This window comes from Durotheca rogersii, assembly GCF_024521655.1.
Source record: "Durotheca rogersii strain YMJ 92031201 chromosome Unknown GGS23scaffold_19, whole genome shotgun sequence".
NCBI lineage: Eukaryota > Fungi > Ascomycota > Sordariomycetes > Xylariales > Xylariaceae > Durotheca > Durotheca rogersii.
The window spans coordinates 645,600-668,802 of NW_026251250.1; the positions used below are offsets into that span (position 1 = coordinate 645,600).

At 56.2% G+C, this 23,203-nt stretch overlaps 8 protein-coding genes across 8 annotated transcripts; 2 read left to right on the top strand and 6 right to left on the bottom strand.

Moving 5' to 3' along the window:
* Positions 1–1,385: 1,385 nt before the first annotated feature.
* Positions 1,386–2,586, top strand: GGS23DRAFT_161084 (uncharacterized protein). Its single transcript, XM_051511442.1, has one exon. The coding sequence runs from the start codon at positions 1,686–1,688 to the stop codon at positions 2,532–2,534; it is 849 nt and encodes a 282-aa protein (XP_051369988.1). The 5' UTR covers positions 1,386–1,685; the 3' UTR covers positions 2,535–2,586.
* Positions 2,587–4,806: 2,220 nt separating this feature from the next.
* On the bottom strand, positions 4,807–7,161 carry GGS23DRAFT_161259 (DWNN-domain-containing protein). The gene is made up of 3 exons (XM_051511443.1): positions 6,659–7,161; positions 6,313–6,595; positions 4,807–6,253 (listed from the first exon to the last, which is right to left on the bottom strand). Exons 1-3 carry the CDS (start codon positions 6,828–6,830, stop codon positions 4,870–4,872), a joined length of 1,839 nt encoding a protein of 612 aa, XP_051369989.1. The 5' UTR covers positions 6,831–7,161; the 3' UTR covers positions 4,807–4,869.
* A 1,619-nt stretch (positions 7,162–8,780) lies between these two features.
* GGS23DRAFT_161282 (SUR7/PalI family-domain-containing protein) lies at positions 8,781–10,222 on the bottom strand. The gene is made up of 4 exons (XM_051511444.1): positions 10,142–10,222; positions 9,798–10,051; positions 9,542–9,732; positions 8,781–9,482 (listed from the first exon to the last, which is right to left on the bottom strand). The coding sequence occupies exons 2-4, from the start codon at positions 9,984–9,986 to the stop codon at positions 8,930–8,932; spliced, it is 933 nt and encodes a 310-aa protein (XP_051369990.1). The 5' UTR covers positions 9,987–10,051; positions 10,142–10,222; the 3' UTR covers positions 8,781–8,929.
* Positions 10,223–11,619: 1,397 nt separating this feature from the next.
* On the top strand, positions 11,620–13,763 carry GGS23DRAFT_577906 (PLC-like phosphodiesterase). Its single transcript, XM_051516954.1, has 3 exons — positions 11,620–11,705; positions 11,871–12,625; positions 12,708–13,763. The coding sequence occupies exons 2-3, from the start codon at positions 11,955–11,957 to the stop codon at positions 13,360–13,362; spliced, it is 1,326 nt and encodes a 441-aa protein (XP_051369991.1). The 5' UTR covers positions 11,620–11,705; positions 11,871–11,954; the 3' UTR covers positions 13,363–13,763.
* A 282-nt stretch (positions 13,764–14,045) lies between these two features.
* GGS23DRAFT_577908 (amidohydrolase) lies at positions 14,046–15,848 on the bottom strand. Its single transcript, XM_051516955.1, has 2 exons — positions 14,857–15,848; positions 14,046–14,739 (listed from the first exon to the last, which is right to left on the bottom strand). Exons 1-2 carry the CDS (start codon positions 15,491–15,493, stop codon positions 14,270–14,272), a joined length of 1,107 nt encoding a protein of 368 aa, XP_051369992.1. The 5' UTR covers positions 15,494–15,848; the 3' UTR covers positions 14,046–14,269.
* Positions 15,849–16,469: 621 nt separating this feature from the next.
* GGS23DRAFT_161316 (glutathione transferase) lies at positions 16,470–17,969 on the bottom strand. The gene is made up of 2 exons (XM_051511446.1): positions 17,176–17,969; positions 16,470–17,005 (listed from the first exon to the last, which is right to left on the bottom strand). Exons 1-2 carry the CDS (start codon positions 17,555–17,557, stop codon positions 16,551–16,553), a joined length of 837 nt encoding a protein of 278 aa, XP_051369993.1. The 5' UTR covers positions 17,558–17,969; the 3' UTR covers positions 16,470–16,550.
* GGS23DRAFT_161315 (anion-transporting ATPase) lies at positions 17,970–19,710 on the bottom strand. The gene is made up of 2 exons (XM_051511445.1): positions 19,074–19,710; positions 17,970–19,015 (listed from the first exon to the last, which is right to left on the bottom strand). Exons 1-2 carry the CDS (start codon positions 19,452–19,454, stop codon positions 18,383–18,385), a joined length of 1,014 nt encoding a protein of 337 aa, XP_051369994.1. The 5' UTR covers positions 19,455–19,710; the 3' UTR covers positions 17,970–18,382.
* A 329-nt stretch (positions 19,711–20,039) lies between these two features.
* GGS23DRAFT_612247 (uncharacterized protein) lies at positions 20,040–21,763 on the bottom strand (the record flags this gene model as incomplete). Its single annotated transcript, XM_051520472.1, has 5 exons — positions 20,040–20,740; positions 20,817–20,920; positions 21,296–21,436; positions 21,516–21,541; positions 21,616–21,763. The coding sequence occupies 5 exons, from the start codon at positions 21,761–21,763 to the stop codon at positions 20,194–20,196; spliced, it is 966 nt and encodes a 321-aa protein (XP_051369995.1). The 3' UTR covers positions 20,040–20,193.
* Between the last annotated feature and the right edge of the window lie 1,440 nt (positions 21,764–23,203).

Here is a 23,203-nt window from a genome sequence, read left to right on the forward strand (position 1 = left end):
TTTGTCCGGGGCTTTTCCCCTAGGTACTTCCACTTTGCCCATCCCCCCCCCCCCAACCTGTCCCGTCCCCAATCCATCCATCCCCAATGCATCACCGGCCTTACCAGCCCTCTCCCCTCCCCTCCCAAGCCTCCCCTCCCGGTGGATGGACGGGCGGGCTCAACCACCTGCCTCTCCCTCCCTACCTCTCTCTCTTCCCTGTGGCAGACCGGAAACGGCAATACTGTGAATATGCACAGTTACCCGCCGCAGCCAGCGAGAGGAGATGGCCTGCATGAGAGCATCCTACGACCCCGGCCTCTTACTATGTAGCATTGCGCCCGGCTAAGCAGCAAAGCGGCGATCATGAGTCGAGCCGACCCATCGTCCCCAGCACTCCCATTCTGCTCTCTAGCTCCTTTTCGACTTTTACGAGGAGGACCGCAGGATAGATCGCCCCGATCGCATTTGCCCGTCTCGATCCAATCACGGCGCTGAGTGGTGAAGGCATCTGGCATGCTGACCACCGACGAGCCTAGCGGGTGCGTCACGGCCATCGAGATCGGCCTCAGCGCAGTTCATTTCGATCCCACCGAGTCCGTACCATACATAAGTTTCCCCTCTTTGCGAGGCTGGCCTGGCTGATGCGAGCGAGTGGGTCGAGGCTGCTCGCCAATCACTTTCTTGTGATGGCTTGCAAGGGAGATGCACGAAGACGCATCGTCGTCTACATGGAGGAGGTACCGTGTCTGTTGGCCGAGACCCCCGCCGCCCTCTGCCATCATCACGACTGATCTGTCTCTTGCACCTTGGCCTTCACGCCCTCTGATTCGCCTGCTGCAGCACGTCAAGGTGTGATGTGTGATGGGCGAAGGCTGTAATATTGGCTGCCGGCATATCGTTCCTGGCCAATGACGGTGGGAATTTAGACGCCGAATCGCCTTTTCCCGTCTAGCTTGGCCTTTGTCTTCCGCCCGAGTCCTATTTCTCCTCCGTCCCTGGTACCCGTGTTTATACGCAATGTTTCTATAGTACACCCGCATCCCTCCACCCTGTTGCTTAGCCGCCCGTCATGCAGCTTGACATACGTACACTCCCAGAACCGGTTACTAGAATGGCTTGGGATGCCAAGCGAGGAGGGGATATTACGTCCGCCTAGGTGTACCGGCCAAACAGAGGCCGCCATCCCACCCAATATGGGCGAACCCACGCCTCCGGCTGTGGTAGCAATGGATGTGCGTCTCTTGTGTTCAGGTCGGCCGGAGTGCTGCTAACACTGCAGGCTGTCGTCCCCCAGCTATGGCGTGGTGGCCTGGACGTTGGCCTCGATATTGGGTCGCACCTCGGCGTCACTATACGGCCCCTTCATTAATATAATAGGACCCAACCCTCCTCTCTCTGGTTCCCTTCCTCTCTTCTCTTCTTCAGCAAGCACTCAACCCCCAAAGACTAGTTTCTTGTTTCTTTCCCCCATTTTCTTTTTTTGTTCTTTCAACTCACAGAGCTGTGCTCTCACCTTAATTAATTTTCCGCCAAAATCAAAAAATACCATACCACGCAGTTGCTGGTCAACTAACCCCTTAATTCACGACCACCACTATCGCCCCTAATAGAACGAGAAACTAGTTTTCCCTTGCTCAGAACGCCCCCCCCCTTAAAATTATTTGAAAAGAAACGACAACTTTTTGCAACAACATTCAATCATAATGGCGACCATTCAGCTGTCTTTCTCTCTCCGCGTTTCTTCTGGCGTCAAGTCCGTCCATCTGCTTGGCTCGTGGGACAACTACGTTGGCCAGATTCCCCTTTCCAAGGACAAATCTTCGAGCAAATCCGGCTCGTGGAAGGGCACTTTCCGATTCCAGGGCAACCTCGAGCTCGGCCAGCGATACTGGTACTACTACATCATCGATGGATACCACGTCGCGCACAACCCCAGTGAGGCCTCGACCGTCGAGCCCACTACTGGCCGAGAACTGAACATCCTCGACGTCCCCAAGGACAAGTCTTCCTCTTCCAAGTCCCACAGCTCCAGCAAGAGCTCGTCGAGGCACTCCTCGTCGAGGGACAAGCACAGCTCCAAGCGATCCTCCCACGCCGACATCCCCAAGGGCCGCCCCCTCTCCGTTTCGCAGATCGTCGCACCCAAGCCCATGTCGCCCCACGCGACTCGCCACATCTTGGACGCTGATTACTGCGACGACGAGACCATTGAGGAGCTAACTGCCCGCTTCGGCAGCACTGGCTTCGACGAGGAGGATATCATCTCCGACATCTCCAGCTCTCCCGTCTCGTCATCCGGCTCCAGCCTCTCCTACCGCTCAGGCAGCTCGTCGCCGAGCTCGTCGCTCTCCGGCTACAGCACGCCCGCCTCAGACTACAGCAGCTGCACCTGCGAGAGGTACGGCATCACGCGCAAGGGCGACCGCGTCAAGATCGACTGCGGCGGTGCGCGCTGCGGTTACAGCGACGGCGACAGCTCCTGCTCGAGCGGCGAGGAGGAGAACTACGTCCCCCACAACTCCCGCCGAAACGGCATCGTGGTGCGATCGTGAAGAGTTACAGGTTCTGGGAGATCCCACCAAGCAGCAGCTAATACACCAGAGAGCCGACGACGACAGCTATCAAGGCTATTCGTTCATTAACGGGCATAGAGCATCACGTTTTTATTCCGCTCTGCTCGTCAGGTTGTTCCATTGCAACAGCGCGGGTCTGTGGCAGCGGGCGCCGATTGCAAGCTGGTTCTTGCCGATCCGGTCCCGCCGCTCCCCGCGCGCCCACCCAGCTGGGTCGATGCTGCGGCCCCCCCACGATCGCTTTCGGTCGTGTGTGTGATCGTTCTGTATGTTTCTGACAACGCCATCGGGGCATCGGTCTGTTTTTCTCCTCGACTACTCGCACTGGCGAGAGCGGGAAATTCGACGACCTGTTTGCCAGCCAAGAAACACAACGAGCGTCCTTTCCTCTTCCCCGCCCGTCCGAATCCGGAACAACAACGGCTCGCGGGGATATTTTTGGATAAGAGTCGTCAAGACCACGGCTTCGGAATCAACTTTTCTATGCTGGTCCGAGCTAGCCGTATACATTAACCAACGTACCAACCACTTCACCAAGGAAGACGACAAGGACAAGCCAAGGACAGGTTAATGAGGAGATGATGCTATAAGACATGCAAAGTACATAGCTACCATCCCAAACGCAGATAGATGACAATTGAGTCTATCAATGAAATTTAGCGCAATACTTTGTGCATTGCCCCTGCGTGACATATGTGACCGTGGTAGACATTCTCTTTCTGTTAGTGACTTACCTATGGAGGGTGTACCTTTGTGCCAGCCGAAGAAGCGCCTAAATACATACAACCGTTCTAGAGCCCAGAGCCTCGTCGTGAAGGGTACGCGCGATGCATCGCGCAGCAAAGCGGGCCGTACCGGAGCGTGGCCATCACGCCAGACACACCGACACATCGACGCGAGCGCAGCGCAGGTAACTGCACCTACCTGTCCAGAAGCGCCGCAGCAGCCCGTAATACCGCGCGGGCAACAGCCGGCCCAGCCTGCCGCGCCCTCTCGCCAACGCATGCACGCCCCTCCCTCCCTCCCTCCCTTTCCCCTCCCCTTATCCTTCTCCTCGCCTGCGCGGCGGGGTCCTCGGCACACGAACTACACCGCCCCCTCCCCCCCTCTCTCCCCCCCTTCAACTCTGCAACTACGCGGCCTCCACCCCTAGTCGTCGTGCGAGGGGGGGGGCGTTGGGGCTAGGGGGGGGGGGACGGGATATCGCGTGTGTCGTGTCGTGTGTGGGATGCTTGCTTGCCTGCCTGGGCTGGCGACGGCGGGGCGATGCAGTTGGTGCTGCGCGACGGGCGCGAGCAGCGAGCGAGCAGGCTTGTTGGGGTGTTGGTGCGGGTGGTGTGCCAGGGGGGAGGGCGGCGGCCGACAGCGCGACTGGGACTGAGATTGAGCCGTGGGTGGTAGGAGGGAGGGTAGTTGAGAGCGTCTCGGTGGGGGACAGGGGAGGGGGGAGGGTCTACGCGCCTGGGGAGATGATGTGGACGGTTTGTATAGTATATCTGCGAAGACTTCGTCGAGATTTGTTAGGATTGGTGGTGGTGGTGGTGGTGGTGGTGGGTAGGGGCGACTCGGTTTCTACGTAAGGGAGGACCAGAGACGTCTACGAGGCGAGAGGTAGCAAGCGTCTATACGCGTACGATGACGGGGCATGATATAATAAGGGCATCGCACAGTTCTCAAGGTTACTAACTACTCATACACAGAACGCTCAATCTCGGGGCGATGGTTCACTGGCAAAACTTTTCGTATATTGGGTCAGTGGACCGAGATCCACGTATTCTAGAAACTGTCCTCAGGAGCCTTGATCGGCACCGTTAAAAAAGCTCGTCATTAGCGATTCGTGCTCCTGTCGAGGAGTCGATCGCCGGCCTCCTCTCTCCTGCTAACAGAGGGGGAAACATCTAAATGATGGCGTTGAGAGTATCCGCCAGCCCACCCTACTCTGCCTGGTGACTAGGGTGACGATGAAGAGAAAAAAAAACGTCAAAATAATCCCCCAGGAGAAGAAACCTATGCATCGATCTTGCTGCCGCCTATGCAGTCCTAGAGAGGGTTTCATCCTAACTCCAAACGCCCATATCTCCTTATCTTCGCACTTTTGCTCTCCCGTCCAATGGTGGAGAGTTCATGCCAATCCTAACGCCTGGCGACCAAGCTCGTTGGTCGAGATGCATCGTGAGTGTGTCGTATAATTTACAGTCGTGAAACCTGCGAGGTAGGGAGCGCCACCGTGATGATGGAAGACAGCCGGCCGAACACGCAACTGGTGAGTGAGTGTTCGCGTCCGCGGAAACGAGAAAGCCGGCTCTGCTCAGCTTCACAACTCCCTATAATCGCTAGGCCGAACCCTTCGTTGTCGATTCTGGTGACGACCTGGGTTTACAGGCTTGCGAAAATAGGCATCATTATCACTATTAGGTGTTGTGAAATTAGGTCGAGGTGGTTGCTGTTGATTCTGGTTACTGAATCCTCCATTCATCCCAGCGGTGCCATTCATATTGCCCATTCCAGCGCCGTTCATACCGCCAAAATTGCCCCCACCAAACATACCATTCCCGTTCATGCCTTGGAAGGCCGGAGGGTTAAACATTCCATTCATACTCATCATCGGGTTCATCAAGGGATTCATCCCCATCATCATCGCCATATTCATGGGCGGGGCGAAGTTGCCCATGTTGTTCATAGGGAACTGCATCATGTTGGGCATCATGCCTGACATGCCGTTCATGCCTGGGGGTATCATGTTCTGCACCTCCTTGGCCTCCTGCGCTCGTTGCATGGCCTTGGGTGCTTTCGGGATCTTGGGATTCTCCAGCAAATCCTCGGCCGGCCGCTTCTTGGAAGCTGCCTCTTGCGGCTTGGAGGCTTCGTTGGGGGCCGGTGAAGCGATGGGGGTAGACGATTTCTTCGCCGCCTCGACGGGGGGGGACTTGTTTGTTGGTGGTGCTGAGGTTGGCGATTTGGACTTCTCGGAGGGCGCTACTACCTGTCCGTTTGGCGGATCAGCTTTGGTAGTCTCCTTCGGAACGGACGCCTGAGGAGATTTGGCTGCAGGAGGGCTCTTAGATCGCTCCTTGGCCCTAGGCGCCTCTCTCTCTTTGAGGTAATCCTGAATTTTAGTAGATGCTTCATCATCGGGTTTGAGGTCATCGATAAGAACACCGTCGGCCTGGCAGGCTGGACAGATGAAGTCGCTCTCAATGAGAGCATTGGTGATGCAATCATTGCAATACGTCTTCTCACAACACGGTGTCTTCATTGGGTCTATGAACATCCTCTTGTCGATGGAGCACATCAAGCCCTTGTCTTCAAGCTCTTTATCCTCGGCAGAGGCTGCTTTCTGGGCAGCGGCCGATGACTGGGTCTTGGCCCGGAACTGCTCCCAAGAGGCCTTGTCCGGCTCCGCAATCACAAAATCCCCGTCCGCATTGACCATGACGCCAGCCGGAGGCTTCACTTCCTCACCGTCTGTACCAGTCTGCTGGAGTGTCGCCTTATCCACGGTTTTCAGGAAAGAGCGGGGAATGCCCGTCGTTCGCTTTACGCGAGGGCGATTGTCGAATTCGGGGTTATCGTTGGTAGGACATACTTGGATCCAATGGCCCTTTTGTCCGCATCGGTAGCAGATGTAACCATTCGGAGGGTCGTGATCAGGAACGTTGGCCGGCTTCTTCGCGCCCGGCTTGTACACTGCCGTTTGACTAGTTGCCCAGTTAGCTTGGGTAGAATACAGGGCAAGAATAGGAGAGGGTTAACTTACTGTGACATCTCTTCCTGTTGAAGGTCCCACTGGTCCGACTGGGCTTGGAACATGGCCATCATCTTCTCCTCTTCTGTCATCGCGGCATTCATCTGGGAGAGGGCGGTCGACGTGGGCTTCGGCGCCTTTGCGGTGTTTTCTCTGCGCGACGAGTTCTTGGCGCTCGCGGGCATCTTGCCGGAGACATATCGCGCAGCACGGCCAGCGCCCGGTTTCTGGGAGGGAAGCCTACGCGCTACCACGGTAGTAGCTCGGGGGATGATGGTAGTGTCATCGTCGTACTCTATAGATTTATTAGTACAAGTAATTGATTAACTTAGTATTGGAAGAGGGGTGTGATAATTACCTTCGGTTCCATCCTGAGAGTAGATGGCGAGGTCGAAGTCGGTACCGTCGCCGAGGCCACTCTTTACGATGATATCACGCTTGAGCTCAAATACCGAGATGCCGGTGCCATCGAATTCCACACGCGATGGCTCCTTCTGGGACTTGAACTTGAAGAACACAGACGAAGCCATGGTGGGATAGAATCCGGGGATATGAAGCTGTAATATTTATGGATGTCACGAGATCTCTGGACGAGACAGCGATATGCTCTCCAGGTGATGATACAGTGAGGGGAGGGGTAATACTGGAGAGAAGGTAAAATAGAGAGAGAGAGAGAGAGGGAGAGAGGAATACAACTGAGAAGAGACAGATAATGGTATCGCAAGTCTCAAGGGGGGAGGATTTGTATAAATTTTGTTGCTGTCGTCTTTGCAAAGATCAGGATGGCTATTGCGACTCTTAGCTCTTGTCCTTTTTTTTTCTTCTTCTTCTAGGGGCCCAACTGGCAAGGAGAAAGACTGGTATCAATTCAGTTTGTACTTCAAGAACAACGACGGGGTTTGAAGCCCGGCAGAAAGGAAACCGTGTATGATGTACAAAGCCAAAGAGCGGACTTGACCACCCAAGTGAGTTTGCGTCTCGCGTGAAAGGCAGAAATCTCCCTCCCGAAATCCACTCCACGACACCAGATCACCGTAATCAATCTCGTCTTGTTAGCCCGAGAGACCTCCTGCCGTTCCTACTACAGGTTCACTAGGCACAGTGTTGGGTTAGTTCACGACGGCCGAGTCGGTCATGCTTTGGGTCACGTTGGCGGTGGCGCAGGCGCTGGTTCTTCGGATGAGGGAGACGATCACGATGGTGCCGTATCGGGTTGGGTGCGCCGAGTTGTTGGGGCGGCTGGATGGTCTTCCCTGGGGTGCGCGATGTGTGCGGTCGCAAATGCGGAAATGCGGAATCGTGTCAAGGAAGACTGCAGAGAGTAGATGTATTGAGTTCGAAGGGTCGCAGTATTGAAGTAGGGAACGATGGATGCATGCACGATAAATGCGAGCGCGTGTGGTGTTGTGATAGGAGAGGCGTGATGAGGAGAAGAAGATGAGGGATAAAAAGTGGAAGATATGAGGAAGAGACCGAGGAGTGAGCGAGAAAGAGAGAGAGAGAGAGAGAGAGAGAGAGAGGATGGAGACGGAGGAGAAACAGATTGTGGGAAGAGGGATGGACGGGGAAAGAAAGTGGAGGTAGGGAAATCCGAGTTAGCGTCGATAGTCCTGAAATACATGTCCGGAGGAGGCGTGGGTGGGCAGGTACTTGGGTACATCACGCACCCAGTCACATACCTACCTAATTCATCTGTGCCTGCCGGCTACGGCGGTATGGGCCTGCCTATTAGTCAGATACACATTTTAGGCAGGGCCGATCGCACGTGATCTCACCATGACTCGATGGCATATTTTGCCGCGTCAAGTCACGTGGCGCTGACTTGCTCCCACCCCGCACGGGAATACTGTACATACCTATGTAGGTACCTAGGTACCGACCTACCTCTCCTAATCTGTTGAAGATACTGGGTACGTAGGTACATACCTAAATCCATGCCTGAAGCCTTATCCGGAAGGGGAGGGGGTAAAGGCCGATACGACGCGACGTACTCATAATGCTACTGACACACTCGCCCAGGACTGAACCTGACCATCTAACCCTCGTTCTCGGGCAGGAATACATAAACACAGCCCATCTTAGGTGTAGAATGTGATATGTACCTACTATAAAAGATGTAACCTACCTATCCACTATCGGTCTACTCATATTTCTTCCACAACCCTATCTATGAGGTCGGTCGTCCGGCATTCGTAGCCGGGTCATGTTGTACCCGAGACACCTGGAAGAGCTGAAACGGCCGAGATCGTAAGTATTCTCGCACATATAAGTACTAAACTTCCCCTCGCTATCCGGGGGAACTAGCCCAGCTACCTCACGTAGTATCTGCATAACCTGTGTCACTTCTGATTTTCCCACACCGGCTTCTATCTGGGCCACTTTAACCGCCCGACAAAAACCTGTACCTATCTCCCCAGCCGGAACAATTCAGCGATGAGACATCATGGCCATGCCGAGCCGCAGGCATTAGGGCTCCTAATGGCAGTATCCTATTACCAACGCCGCCCCCCAATCTATACATAAAAAGCAAATAATCCGTGGCGACCGCCCCGCGTACTGATCGCTTAACCGACCGCCGTGAGAATCGATCGATCAGACGGTCTTATCCTGATCTCGTCCAGACACTCCATCAACCCGAAGTGGCCGTCTTGTTGGGATCGTTGTTCGCCGCTAGCTGCTTGTGGTACCGCCCTCCCTTGAGTCCCGTCCGTACGTCTCGACGTGTAGCGCAGCAGCAGCCTAAGCCGGCGTGGATGATGAAGGCCAACATCGTGAACGCGGTCGCCAACCACATGAACGCGAACATCTTCGTCCCGACCTCGGCATTGACGTTGAGATCGGTCTGCGACGTGAGAGCAAACTTGAAGATCAGAGACATAGCGGTGCCGAGTATCGAGGCTACCAGGACCAGCAGGGTGGAGAGCATGGCGAAGAAGGAGAACGGAAGACTCCACCATCGCGAGTATAAGACGACGGGCGCGACAAACATCAGCACGAAGTTCAAAACCAGGCTCGTCAAGAAGAAGCCAAACATAATGTTCGAGGCGATGCGCAAGATGGTCAGGATGTCGTTCACTTGGGAAGGCAAGGCAATCGATGCCCCCGAGAAGAGTTCGCCCATCAAAATCTCGACGGGGTTGAACCAGTAGAGCGCGGTCGGAGTCGAACAGTACGTAATGCCACTAATTCACGCGTAAGTCAGGATATTCTCTAGCCAATGGAGTAGAGCCAATCCACGTACTCGGTATCGTATCCCTCGCAAAAGTTCCAGAGACCGACCTGGTAGAAATCGTGGAGGCCTAGCGTCCGCGCGATGGAGTTCTGCAAGGTCAAGCTCGTGGGTGCCGACTGGGGGAGGATGTCGGAGAGGTCAAGCTTGAAAAAAAAGATATCGCTTTGGACGTTGGAGATATGCGTATTGCCCACCTCGACCTATGACGTGACGGGGATAATTAGACACACACAGCATTGTGACGACAGGGGACGAGAGGCCTTACCAAGATGAGCAGCACGACAGCAACCAAGTAGCAGAAGCACGATACGGCAATGGCGCCACGGCGAACTCTCGTTGCCCGCTTCAGGATAACCGGGTCATCTATGCCTCGCCGAGGGCTTCCCTTCTGGGAATCGGAAGAGGAAGGCGCAGCCTGTCGCTTTCGAGACCTGGGTAGGGAGCCGAAGGCCATCTTCGATCGACAGGCTCGCGGGGATGAAAAGACGAGACGAGACGTTATCGTGACAGCGGGGACGACTAGATCTCAGCAGGTAAGCCAAAACGGCAGAAGGTGCGGGATCTATCTGGCCGTAAGATCTACGCAAACGGTTTCAACGAGAGACAGACAGAATATAGAACGAAATAAAACAAATACAGGCCAAGAGGAAAGGCCCGCCGGTTAGCCCGGCAGTCGAGGAGAGCGATCAAGGATCGACCCTCGTCAGGGGGCCACGCGTGAAGGAGAAGAAAGCAAGAAATTGTGGTGTTGAGAGAAGATATGGGAAGACAAAAGGAAACAGGGTAACGAAACAGCCAAAGAGCTTGTTTTCTGAGCTTCGGTGAGAGATCGACAATTAAGTCGACCAAGATGGAAGGGAGAGAAGAAGGAGGAGGGGAGGTGTCAGGAAGAGTGCTCGCCATCCCGACCCATCCCATCCATCTCCGTCAAGTAATTGGGGCCTCGTAATCCCCATTGTGGGAGATACCTGCGTGTATAGAAAAGGGTACCGGCGCAGTACATTGCTCGTACTTGTCGACCGCGAACTTGGGCGCGCTGCCGGGGCGCTGGGCGGTCTGGCCAATGGCATCTCGCCTCTGCGATAGACTACGGCACCCGACTGCCGGGCAGCCCATCGCCAACCCTCGCCATCCCCGTCCATCCATGCTCGCCAAGACGGACTGCGGATGACCCACCACACTGAACCAGACGCCAGGGTTTCCTCTGGCTGCAGAGGTTTTCCCGCCAGGCCGTATGCGGTCTGAAACATGACGCGGGCGGGCGTGCTCAGCCCCGATCAGGCGGACCAAGAACAGGACGAGGTCGACGGTTGGTCCAGGTGAGATCCCGATCAGGCGCCGGCGACAGGACGGTTCTCTCTCTCGTCAACGGGTGTCAAGAAAGGGGGACCATGTGCTTGCCACGTGGATGGATGTTTCGTTTGGCCATCACGAGAGGGCAACTCGTTCACCTACTCAGTCGGTAGGGATGAGTAGAGCTTAAGATGGGCGCATGACATGACAGCGCCCCTGAGGCGTCTCCTAATGTAGGTACATCAGCTCGAGGTAATATTACCTAAATATACCTACCTGCGTACCTCTACCCATACCTTAGGTACGTGCATATATGTACGTACACACGGAACAGCAGTGGAAACGCAAGAGGTGCAATTTGATATCGATCAGCTTTTCAGTAATTAAAAACCGGGATGTATCTCCATTTGTACGGCGATAAACTGCCCTTACCTCAGAGATACTTAATTGTAGTGTTCATAACAGGCATACCTCTCAGTACCTGTACCACCCCCAGGTAGGTCAATAGGAGATACCTCGTGCCGTCGACACCCTTCGACAGCCACATCGGGCATGCAGTGCCGCCTCCGTCGAGTCGACGTGCTTGTGATCGTCGCTGCAGTCTGCGAGGGATCGGCTGCCACTCGCCCACTGGCCAACCCTCTCGCCTCGATCCTGTTCTCGATGTTGCATCTGTGACGGTGATGCCCGTGCGAGATAGGTAACCCGTGGTAGCACCTAACGTAGGTACCTAAGGTATTAGCAAGGTGGCTCAGGCGCCCCGGGTCCAAGTACTCGTCATGTACTCCCTTCGTACCGGCCTGGCCACGATTACGCCTGTGACGGGAGCCCACTCAGGGTCCTAAAAAGTAGGGGTTGCGAGGGAACCTGAACTGTCGAGGTGCGATGTCAACTTTTTTTTTTCCCTTCTCTTCAAGCTGCTCTTGGAAGCCGTTGCCGTTTTCCCGGTTTCTTTCCCCTCCCTTTACTATACGGTTCCGACGCGTCTTAAGAGCGGAGAAAGCCATTCCCTCTCTTGCAAGTTTGTTAACGCTCTAGCTGTTAGACGTCTTTTGGCTACCTCGCTCCGGTCTAGCCAGGTGTAGCCAACTCCCCCATACGACCGGGAAGGACAGGTGAAGACAGGGCCATGACGCTGCGACTCGGGAGCTTGACGCTCCTGGCCGCCGCGGCCGCCGTGCTCGGCCAAGACAGCATCAGCGACAGCAGGACTACCGTGACCGACTCGACCCTCTCCCTGACTCAGGCCGCGACTCCGTCCGACGCGTATCAGTCGTTCGCCTCGCAGCGAACCTTGGGATCGGTCGACAACGGAGCCAGCTCCATGGCCACCGAGAACGCGACCGAGACCACCGCAACCCCCGAGGCCACCGAGACGGTTACCTTTCTAACCGGCTCGGCCGGGAAGACGACGACGGCGACGGCGTCCGGCAACTCCACGTCGACCGCGCCCCCCGTGCCGGAAGTCACAAACACACGGCCGTGCAACAACTATCCCGAGTTCTGTAGCCGGAAGTACAGCAACATCACCAACGTCGCCTGCCATAATTCCCCCTTCATCACTCCCAACAACCTCGCCGCCAACCAGCAGTACGACGTCACGTCCCAGCTGAACGACGGCGTACGATTCATCCAGGCGCAGATACAGTGGCCCACCGGCGGCAACGAGCCGCACTTCTGCCACACGAGTTGTGACATTCTCGACGCCGGGCCCATCACCGACTGGCTGACGCAGGTAAAGGACTGGGTCGCCTCTCACCCCTACGATGTGGTCACCATTCTCCTCGGGAATGGGAACTAGTGAGATCTCCCCACCCCCTTCCTCTTTTTTTTTCCCCTCTCGTCCGAGAAACCTAGCCGGCTAACGCGGCGCCACGCACAGCTCCGCCCCTAGTTTCTACGTGCCGTACATCGAGCAGACGGGGATCCTGCGGTACGTGTACACGCCGCCGGTGGTGCCGATGGGGCTGGACGACTGGCCGACGCTGAGCGAGATGGTGCTGCGGGGGCAGCGGGTGGTGATGTTCATGGACTACATGGCGAACCAGACCGAGTTCCCGTGGCTGCTGGACCAGTTCTCGCAGCTGTGGGAGACGCCGTTCGACCCGGTCGACACGACGTTCCCGTGCACGGTGCAGCGGCCGCCGGACCTGCCGGGCGACGCGGCCCGCGGCCGGCTCTACATGATCAACCACAACCTCAACATCGAGCTCTCCCTGCTCGGCACCGACATGCTCGTCCCCGCCCGCACCGAGCTCAACGTCACCAACAACGTCACCGGCCCCGGCAGCCTCGGCCTCTCCGCCGAGAACTGCCGCCGCGACTGGGGCCGCCCCCCCAACTTCCTCAACGTCGACTACTACAACGTCGGCGGCTACCCCGGCTCCGTCTTCGAGGTCGCCGCCCGCATGAACAACGTCACCTACGACCGCCCCTGCTGCGGCCCCAACGCCAGCGCCGCGCCCCCCGCCCCCGCCGCCGTACGAGCCGCCGCCCTCTCGCTCGTCGCCGCCGCGCTCTGCTGGGCCCTTTTGTAATCCGGATCCGGCGCACATCCACTCTATAGAAGGCCACAGGCCGGACGGCGGGGATAATGTCATCTAGCGAGGGATCTCCACTACTTGTCGGGTTGGATCTTTTTTTTTTTTCAACACAGCGTTTGGTCGGGTGGGTTAGGCTCGGGATAGAAGGAACGCGGAGCGGTACCGTGGGTCGTATATACTATAATTATATAAAGGAGACGGGAAAGACAGAGAGAGAGAGAGAAAGCACACACGCTTTCCGGATACTAATCGGCATATTGGGGGATCCCGGTTGTACGTCGATACCTACATAGACCCGTCTCTCCCTACCGTAGGATTCAGAAGGTCAACTATCCGAGGTTAGGTAGCTAACCATTACGACACACTACCCTCACTGACGGAACTGTTTACCCCGGTGTTACCGTTGCTTGCTATGCAGGGGTGGTGAATAAGCCGGGCCTCGCACTCCGCGTCCGTAGTATCGTGATCTCTGCTCGTCCGGATCAGATGCTGGGCTCGGTAGTCCGGAACACGTTACTAGCCCGTCCGAGGCGATGTAAGGGTTGTGATCCCTTCGTGACGTTCCTAGAGCGGCATGTTCCGTAATACGCATACTTTCGCTACGTATATTAGGCACTCAACCTTTTCCCTCCCTACATCCGCCTCCTGACGGGCAAGCTCTAGTCAACTAATAGCGACGGGACAATTTTCTCAGCGTGTCTCTTTGCGGCTTCAATTTTATTATAATTGGTTTCTTCAGTTGCCTATCTACATAGGAATATGGTATCAACCTTGTATTGTCTTGCCAACTTCGGTCCATCCCACCATCACTGCTGCTGCCATCGACCGCGCTAGGTCTCGCTACGTATAGAGAGCCTGACCAGGGCAACCAACCACACCAAAAATTAAGCGGGGGAGAGAATCAGGCCTCGATGCCGTAGGCCTTCAGAGCGGTACCGCCCCAGATCATCTTCTTGGTCTCGTCGTCGAAGGAGGCCATCCAGCAGAGGCGGTCCACGATCTTCTTCCACTTGAGCCAGGCTCCAGCCTCTCCCTTGCCCTCCGCTTCCGCCGCCGCCGCCCCATCGCCCCCGGCTTCCGCCTCGGCCTCGGGGCCGGGCACGCCGACGGTGCAGACGGGCCAGTCGCTGGCGAACATGATGCGGCCGGGGCCGAAGGCGGCGAGTAGGACGGAGAGCCACGGGCTGATGGCGTCGAAGATGTCCTCGGTCGACCGCCGCCGCAGCGTCTCGGGCATCTCCGAGAACCCCCCCGACAGCTTCATGTACGTCCGGCTACACTTGCTCAGCGTGAACATCGCCGTCCGCCACGCGATGAACGACGGGCTCGTCTGCACGTTGTAGATGCTGAGGTCTGGCTTGCACATGTGGTCTAGGTTGCGGCGTGGTTTTCCTAGTTAGTGCCATGTTTAAATAGGGGAGCGGGCATCATAAGAAGGAGGGAGGGGGAGGGGGGGAGGGTAGATAAACATATAGGCAATGAACTAACTGATTATAAAGGTGACCTTTTCGTCCTCGGGCACGCCGTCGTGAGCGCGGTCAATCATCTCGACGGCCTCCTCGAGCTGGATCCTGCCGCGGTTGTGCTGGTCGACGCCCAGGTCGAAGACGAAGCCCCGGCGGCCGAGCAGCTTGAGGCTCTCGATGAAGCCGTCCGCGGTCATAGTCCCGTTAGGCTTGTCCTGCACCAGGTACCGGAACCCCCTGACCTTGGGCCAGCTATCGCCGGCCTCCTCCTTTACGAGGTCGATGTACCGCTCCACGGCGGCGGCGCCGCTCGGAAGCGGGGCCCACGGGATGTACGCGAGGCACAGCTCGCTGTCGGCGGCGCTGTGGCCCTCGCCCGGCTTCGGCTGCCCCGTGGCGATGCGCCGCAGCCACGCGACCTCCATCAGCGGGTACTTCCAGCCGCTGCCATCCTTCTCGCCGGCCTCGAGGTCGTTCTTCCGGTCCGTCTCCAGGAAGATGAAGCCCTGGGGGGTGGCGCCGGCGGTGGCAGCGCGGTACTCCTCTAGCGAGTGCTGCTTGGCCAATGGGCTCTCGGGCTTGCACCAGGCTAGGGTTTCGAGCTCGGACTCGGGGTAGAGGTGGATGTGGGCATCGATGATGGGGATATCGTCGGCCATGGTGGGTGGAGGCGCGGGCAGGGCAGTATTCTTTTCTTTTGCTTTCTTCCTCTTGCTGTTCCCAGCAGTTGTAGGTATGTGTACGTGTGTGTTCTTCGAGGACAGGGAACTGGATGTCGGCTGGGCGAGGGGCCAGCGGGAGACGGACCAAGGCAGAGCACCGGAGGAGGCAAATCAGGAGCAGGTGGGTGTAGCCGGTAGGTAGGTATACCTAGGTAGGAGGTCCGTGTAGGTGCCGTGTTGTACTAACGGTGTGGTACCTCCTGATCGTGTGGTACTAATCATATATGGTACTAATCGTGTTGTCTGGTGTTGCAACAACTTGAAGCTTCCCTCCCGTCCCAGCACGAGCAGCTTAGGTAGGTACCTAGGTATCTAACCGCCCGCCGCGCCTACCCCGCCAATATTCTCCCCAATCTGGCGCCACTAATTTCCCCTGAGAAACTGGCCCGGAGAGGGCGTCGAAGAAGCTGCCCCACCTGCCACCTCAATACATACCTACCTACGTAATCTCTTCCCAGCGTCCTCACAGTGTCGGACTCCGTACCTTCCTGAGGATTTAACACTGGGTACTTCATACTACGACTCCCGCCCCTAAGCGGTTAGCGTGAGCTGCCCCAACGACTACTTGATCAGGCAAGTTCCGATTCCTGTCTAGCCTATCATACCTACCTAGATACTTCAACATTCTACCATGCCTCTTATGGATCTTCCCTATCCCTGATCTCTATCTCTACTCATACAGATCTCGAGGAGGGAGGTATCTCGCAATGCCTACCGCCCGGCCCGTTACGCTGAGTAGGTAGGTATCTCGTATCCTGAAGTCCGGACGAAGCGAGAGAACAAGCGAGATACCTAGGTAGGCATGGGTATAACGACAGTAAATGGCATGCATGCCAACGCTTAGGCTAAGTAGCTAAGTATGCACTCTACGTCCACCCCTTAATTCCTTAACCACGAAGACTTCCACTCTCGATCACCTACGCCTATCTACCCAGCACGACGGCCCCCCGAGGTTCTCTTGCTACACGCGCTGCCCCGCCGTCGCTGTCCCTCTTTAGTTCCCCCCGACTCCGACCGAGGGCTCATATTCGGGCAGCTTGGCCGCGTCCGCCTGCCTCTCGACGACCTGGAAGGAGGTGTTCGTCATGGTGCGGATGCACTCCTCCCTGTGCGCGAGGACGCCCCTCACCGCCGGCCGCGCCGCCATGTTGCGGTGCCAGCGGTTGTACTCAGGGAACTCGCGCGCGAGGTCCAGCGTCATACCCGCGTCGCTGCGCGGGAAAACCGTGTCGAGGAGTGTGTTCCACGGCACGAACGCGAGGTCCGCGTACGTGCACTTGTCGCCGACGAGCCACACCGGTGTCTCCTCCGCTTGCTGCTCTGCTTGTAATTTCTGCCGCTGCTTGCGCAGCGTCGCTTCCACCACGCCCATGATTCGCTTCGCCTCGTTGCCGTATCGGTCGATCGCCGTCCGCAGGTTCGGCTCGATGTGCAAGTGCGTGAACCATACTGCTCCGCAAGGTGAGAAGAGTCAGTTGTTTCGTCACCTTATCTCTCCCTCCCTCTTCTTCACCCCCTCTTCTTCCGCCCCTTCTGCGTATCATCTACCCACGCCTAGCAGGGAGACGGGGCCAGCATGAGAATATCGAGGGTGAGAGGTATGTGCGGGGCCGACGTACCTTTCTGACCGAACATGGGGCCCTGGCCGCTCATCTGGAACATGAGCCAGCTCTGGAGGAGCCACTTCTCCTCGAGGCGGTCGTCGCCGTACCGGAGCCGGCCCTCACGGTCGTACGTCGCAATAAGGTAGTTGATGATGGCACCCGACTCCCACAGTGTCACGCCACCTGCTCCGCCCCGGTTCGGGTCCACCATGGCTGGCACCCGCCCGTTCGGGTTGAGTAGCGTGTACGGCTCCGACTTCATCTCTCCGTACGGTATCCACGCGATCTCATACGGTAGCCCTAGCTCCGCCAACACGATGATCACCTTCCATGGGTTCGGACCCTGCCCGTGCGGCGCGTTGTACACTTTGATTGGAAGTAGGAGCTTCTCCTCCATGACCAAGAAGAGGGGAGGTGAAAGAGAAGGAGAGGACGGAGTAATAGCGATTCCTGATACCTGCTCTCGCAAACTGAAGCTGTCTCAAGGGGTGGTCCGTTGTACCCCTCGAAGAAACCGATGGCAGTGTGTCCTTCTGCCCCTTCAAGCGCCCTTTTATCTGCCAACAGGGCTGACAGGTCGACCTATGGGGTGGAGATTAACGCGATACCGGCCTGACAAATCCATAAATCCAAAAAGCCCGCGAACGTGTCATCGATGACCATTCCAGCGTAGGTAGAAAGACTTTATGCAGGCCTCTTTCGGGCATCGGCATAACCTCCAAGCCCGCGTCCCATACGCCCTCTCGAAAAGGCCTCGGCGAAATATACCGCCTTCTCCTCGCTCAGCCTGAATGGTTTTCGTTTTATGGCATCCTGCAGTAGAATCGACCTAGCTTTCTATATCAGCGAACGGAAAGATGCCCCAGCCATTAAATAATAAAAATAAAAACAGGAGCCTTTGTAGAAGATGATTTAACTGATTCCATTATTCCGTTGGTGAGGAATTAGAGTAACCTCAGAAAATTGAATATCGACGTCGTATCGCATTGTCCCTCTTCTATCAACGCCGGAATCATTCGTCAAGCAGGGAGAAGTCTCGTGCCTGGTCCCTCTGCCCGCATGAGTTTACACGCCAGAATCCATGCCAGTCTCTCCCTCTATTGTGATCCTCTAGGGCGGCCGTCCTCTTGGGTGCTGCCCACTAGCAAAAAAAGGGACTTTGTAACGCCGTGCTATACCCCCTTAAACCACCTGCCCTGATCCGTGTCGCATCCGCGCCTTATTACTCGGGCGGTACGTAGGGATGGATTAGCATCTCGCTGAAGCGCTCGAGTTTCTCCTTGCCTCGGACCTCCTCGACGAGGAGCGGCATCCTGACGACGTTGAACTCGTCATATAGCTCCTCAATCTGATCTAGGTATTTCTTCTGCATCTTCCGCCGCGCGTTGCACTGCTCGCAGCTGCTGCCCTGCTTTGGAAACAGGAGCTGGTTCACGACGATGCAGTGGGTGTCAATGCCGTAGCCCGCCAGCTCCTGTATCATCCGCTCCGTCTCGTACAGGCTCAAGAACTCGGCGATGCAGACGCAGACGAAGGTAGTCAGGTTCTCGTCCTTGAACTGCGTATTGACCTCGGAGATGGTCTGGCGGAGGCTCTCGAGCTTCTCCATCATCTCGCTTAGGTTCTGCCCGTTCGGTAGGGTGCCCTGGCTGCCGAGGAAGCCGTTGAGCAGCGGTCCGTACTGAGAAGAGAGTTGGGAGATCTTGGCTAGGGCCTTCTCGAGGACGGACGGGAACTGCAGGAAGCGGAGCGTGTGGCCGGTCGGCGCGGTGTCGAAGATGATGACTTCGTACGAGAGAGACTTGACCTGCTTCAAGACTTCGGCGAAGGACATGGCCTCATCTATACCGGGGATCTGAAGAGAAAATTTAGCTTGGGCAGCGCGCAGCACGATACATGCTTGGTAGACCTACGGCGAATGCTAGATCCTGCATCATGCCTCCCATGCCCCCCATCGAGTTGTCAGTGTCCTCGCCCTGTCCGGCGAGGAGGTCTTGGATGCTGCCGTTCGGGTCGATCTCCATGGCGCTCAGATTTGAGAATCCCTCTACTAAGCGCGCCTCCTTGCCAAACTTTTGCGAAAAGGCGTCGGACAGGTTGTGGGCAGGGTCGGTGGAGATGAGCAGGACAGAACGGCGGACCTTGGCGAGCTGTATGGCGAGGGAGCACGAGGTTGTCGTCTTGCCTACGCCCCCCTTGCCGCCGACAAAGATCCATCGCAAAGTCTTCTGGTCGAGGATGGACTGGAGCGTCGGCTCGAGGCCATCGTCGGCAGAGACCACAGCAGCAGACATAATGGCAGAGAAGCGCGGAAGGGACGGGGGTGCAACGATGTAGGGAGTAGAGCGAATAAAGCACAAGGACAGAAGTTGGGTGACAATATGAAGACGGAGCACGACTCAGGGAAGAAGAGGCAGCAGAATTTCTACTGGATGGTTGGCAAAAATACAGGTAAGGCGAGGAGGCTACGGCGAAGGACAGGCAAGGTAAGGTACCGCTAAGGAATGAGTGGTAGTTTGCCCCGCGAAGGTCCCTGACAAAATGACGGAGGACGAAGGACAGAAATTAGGTGGGTACGTACCTGTGCGCGTAACCTAACCTAGGTACCTAGGTACCTAACCGAGTAACATGGAGGTAAGTACATAGACCATATAGGCAGTTACTAGGCCATTACTGACCCTTGTGGATCCCTACCACCCTATTCACTGCCTTATTCACTGCCAACGGCACCTTAGGAGATAAGCCAATATTCACTGTGAAAGGAGCCGTATATAAAGCTCGTTAATTAGCGGTTAGCTCCTAGTTGTTACCTTAATAGATGAGGCACAGGCTCAGCATCCTAAAGATTCGCATGCCTACTGGTTGATTACTTAGCATCATGGGATCACAGGAAGCGAGACTAGCCAAAACGCGCATACTGAGTACATACATAGGTATACATACGATATAAGCATACAGAGGCGCGTATCAAGATACCTGCCGTGGAGATAGGTAATTTATCCAAATCAACCTCTCATCTCCATCATCCAATTCTCAGATGCCGTTAACATCTCGCCAACCTCTCATCTGGGCCGCCGACCCCGACGCGTGTGAGAGCCTTGCCGGCTGGATGAGGGGGACCTGCTTGGTAATATCGGGTTCCATCTCCCTCAAGGTCCGCATCGAGTCCTGGCTCTCTGTCGTCGCTGCACGATTGAACAGATGGTCAACGTCATCGTCGTGATTGTTAGGGGGTCCGCGCGTCGCAGCAATCCCCCATGACCTTCTCGACGCGCTTTGGGCCCCAGAGACCCTCCACGATTCCGACGGCGAGGACCCCTGGCTCGCCCTCCCGCGGAACTTCTTGAGGATGGGCTGGAGCGCCGGCACGCAGGCCACGACTATGCCGAGGTTGATCTCGACTGTAGACCATTGGATCAGCGACGCCGAGTTGAGCCGGTTGCTAAGGTCCCTAATGAACTGGATGCGGACGACCTGGGTGGCGGTGACGAAGAGCCCGAGGGCAAAGAGGCCCAGCAGCACCACCTTCGAGCGCGTCTGGATCTTGGATTTGGTGAGGACGGGGAACGGGAGAAACATGCTTGTGAGTGGGAGAGTTAGGCCACTTTTCTCCAAAGACGTCGCCCCCGCCGAAAGGTCGTCCGGATACCACTTACACACAGAAGTCGAGGACAATCGTCAACGACGCCATGGCCAGATAGAACGAAATCCTATCAATGCATTTTCCATCCGTGACCGTCGTGTCCCATTGCATCGCGATCTGCTTCCGGGTCAGTCTCGTCGCAACCGCGCATGAGTACAGCGATTGTTGGCATTACCGGTTGACATAAGGTAACCTGGATGAATAGCATGCTTAGGTGGAAGAGCGTACAGAGCGCCAGCACGCAGGACACGCCATATTTGCACATTCCCTGTGGAACGAATCGGAAATAAGACACTAGAAGGCTAATCTTAAACCCCAAAACGCTGAGTATATACCTAAGCTGGATGTTAGGAAACGTGTCGTCGAAGACGGCGGTTCGCATCGCTGCCACGGAACCGCTTACAAGGGCCAACCCGCATATTGCAACTAGAGGGGCACATGTTAGACGGGACCGACAATAACAATAGGAGATTCGACAGAAAGCAAGCGTACCAATCCGAACATGTACACATTCTGGTCCGGTATGTCGTCTATATTCTTTAGTCCTAAGCCCCATGTTGTCTCTGAGAAGTCGACATTAGCGTCTACTACGCGCCGGAATTCGGTTGGGAGGTCCCATACGTATGGCCGAGACTACGGTATAACTACACGAAAGGAGCTATCGAGATCGTTAGGAGTCGACGATCGCAAGCCACCTCGGAGAGGCTCATACCCAAGTGATACATATGGCCCAGTCGTCTGGAGAGTATTATCGGTTAACATATCGGCGTCGTACGGATGGGCACTGGCTAGAGCAGGTGGTGTTGACGTACCAATTCCGACGGCGTGAAGCAGTATTCCCCGAACGTAACCTCGAAGAAATATGAAGCACAAGGACAGACCGGTTAGAGCGCTCGCGACGGCTACGAGCACGGGGCCGTCCGTTGGGGTATCATCCGGTACGTTGCGTGTCCACGCCATGCTGCGCCTAGCCTCGAAAATTCCCGACTCGTCACAAGATGCGAAGTCGATAGCGACACTCTCCTATGTGGTCCCTTCAGCTGGCCAGCCGATGCGTTGGTGACGTTAGCAAGTTCATCCACGTCGACGATGTCTGAGGTCAAGAATAGCAACGCCCCAAAGATGCGGGATACTACCTACTTAGACGAACTCATCTCAGCGGCCAACTATCCTGCCTCGCAGGCGGTGTTGGAGGTGCATCAAGATGCAGAAGCGGAAGCATGGAAACAAACCGGTTTGTAAGACCTGACGAGACTGTTTTATATGATGCCTCTTCAGCAAGGGATATGACGATTCAGGACGACGCAGGAGGAGGAAGCGTATGTCCCTGCAGCTTATCCGCGCCCCTTGGCGTGTGCGGAGTTACGGTTCCGGCGTACGCATGGCCTCTCCGCGCCGCAACCATCCCGAGATACAGAAATAGGGCCCTATCCTAGCGGCCGCCGCAATCCTCCTCGGCGCAGGTCGTTATTCGGTCCCAAGGAGTAGTCGAATCTTGCATACACTACGGCACTTCGCTCTCCTTCCCGCTCTCACGACTCAGCATTGGGGTGCAGTTGGGTGCATGGACAGTTGCATTGACTAAGGCAGTCCGATCCTTCACGGTGATAGATCACTCTCCATAGTTTGGTAGCGACCTTGCCTTTCTGCGCCCAGGGTTCCTGCACGCCGGTGATTGGCGATGCTGGCTGCGCGGAGTAAGCAGGCTGTCAAGCAACGGGCTTTATCAGGACCGCATTCGCATACTACAAGCCGTCTTTTCTGGTAAGCGAGCTACGGGGAGCCAGTCTCGCAGCCGAACGGCCTCTACTACCACCTTAGGGACCGACACCATCAATACGCTTCCGCCGCTCGAGTTGGATTCTCATCGCTAATGAATCCTCCGTCATATTTTATTCCATATAGGAACCTCGTCGCTTACTTCATAGTGGTGTAAGCAGTCACTATTGATACTATTAGTTGTCGTCTAGGCTACGAATAAGAATACACTCGATTTTCATTCCGGCGAGTTCAATGGGCCTCTACTACATCGATGGGACCTGTATGTAGAGGATTCCAGGTCATTCTCGAGTACGTAAACGCATCTCCAAATCCCTGGCGAGGGTGAAAAGGACCGACGAGACGATGGTTGGCTCTGGTCCGGGTCATGCGTAGGATATCATAGGTGCCTATATTAGGGGCGACTAGACGATGGGATGGAACCCGTGGGGGCGGTCCAACAAAACTCTCATACTAGGAAGATGGGAGACTAGACATGCTCGCATCGGTATCAGTGTAGGTAGGTGGGTGATCGAGATTCAGGTATAAGCGAGGACAGATGCTTTCACGGGGGGGGGGGGGGGGGGGTGGATAGAAGCGAACGGAGGAGTTAGGAATAGATTAACAGGTATGATATCTGCA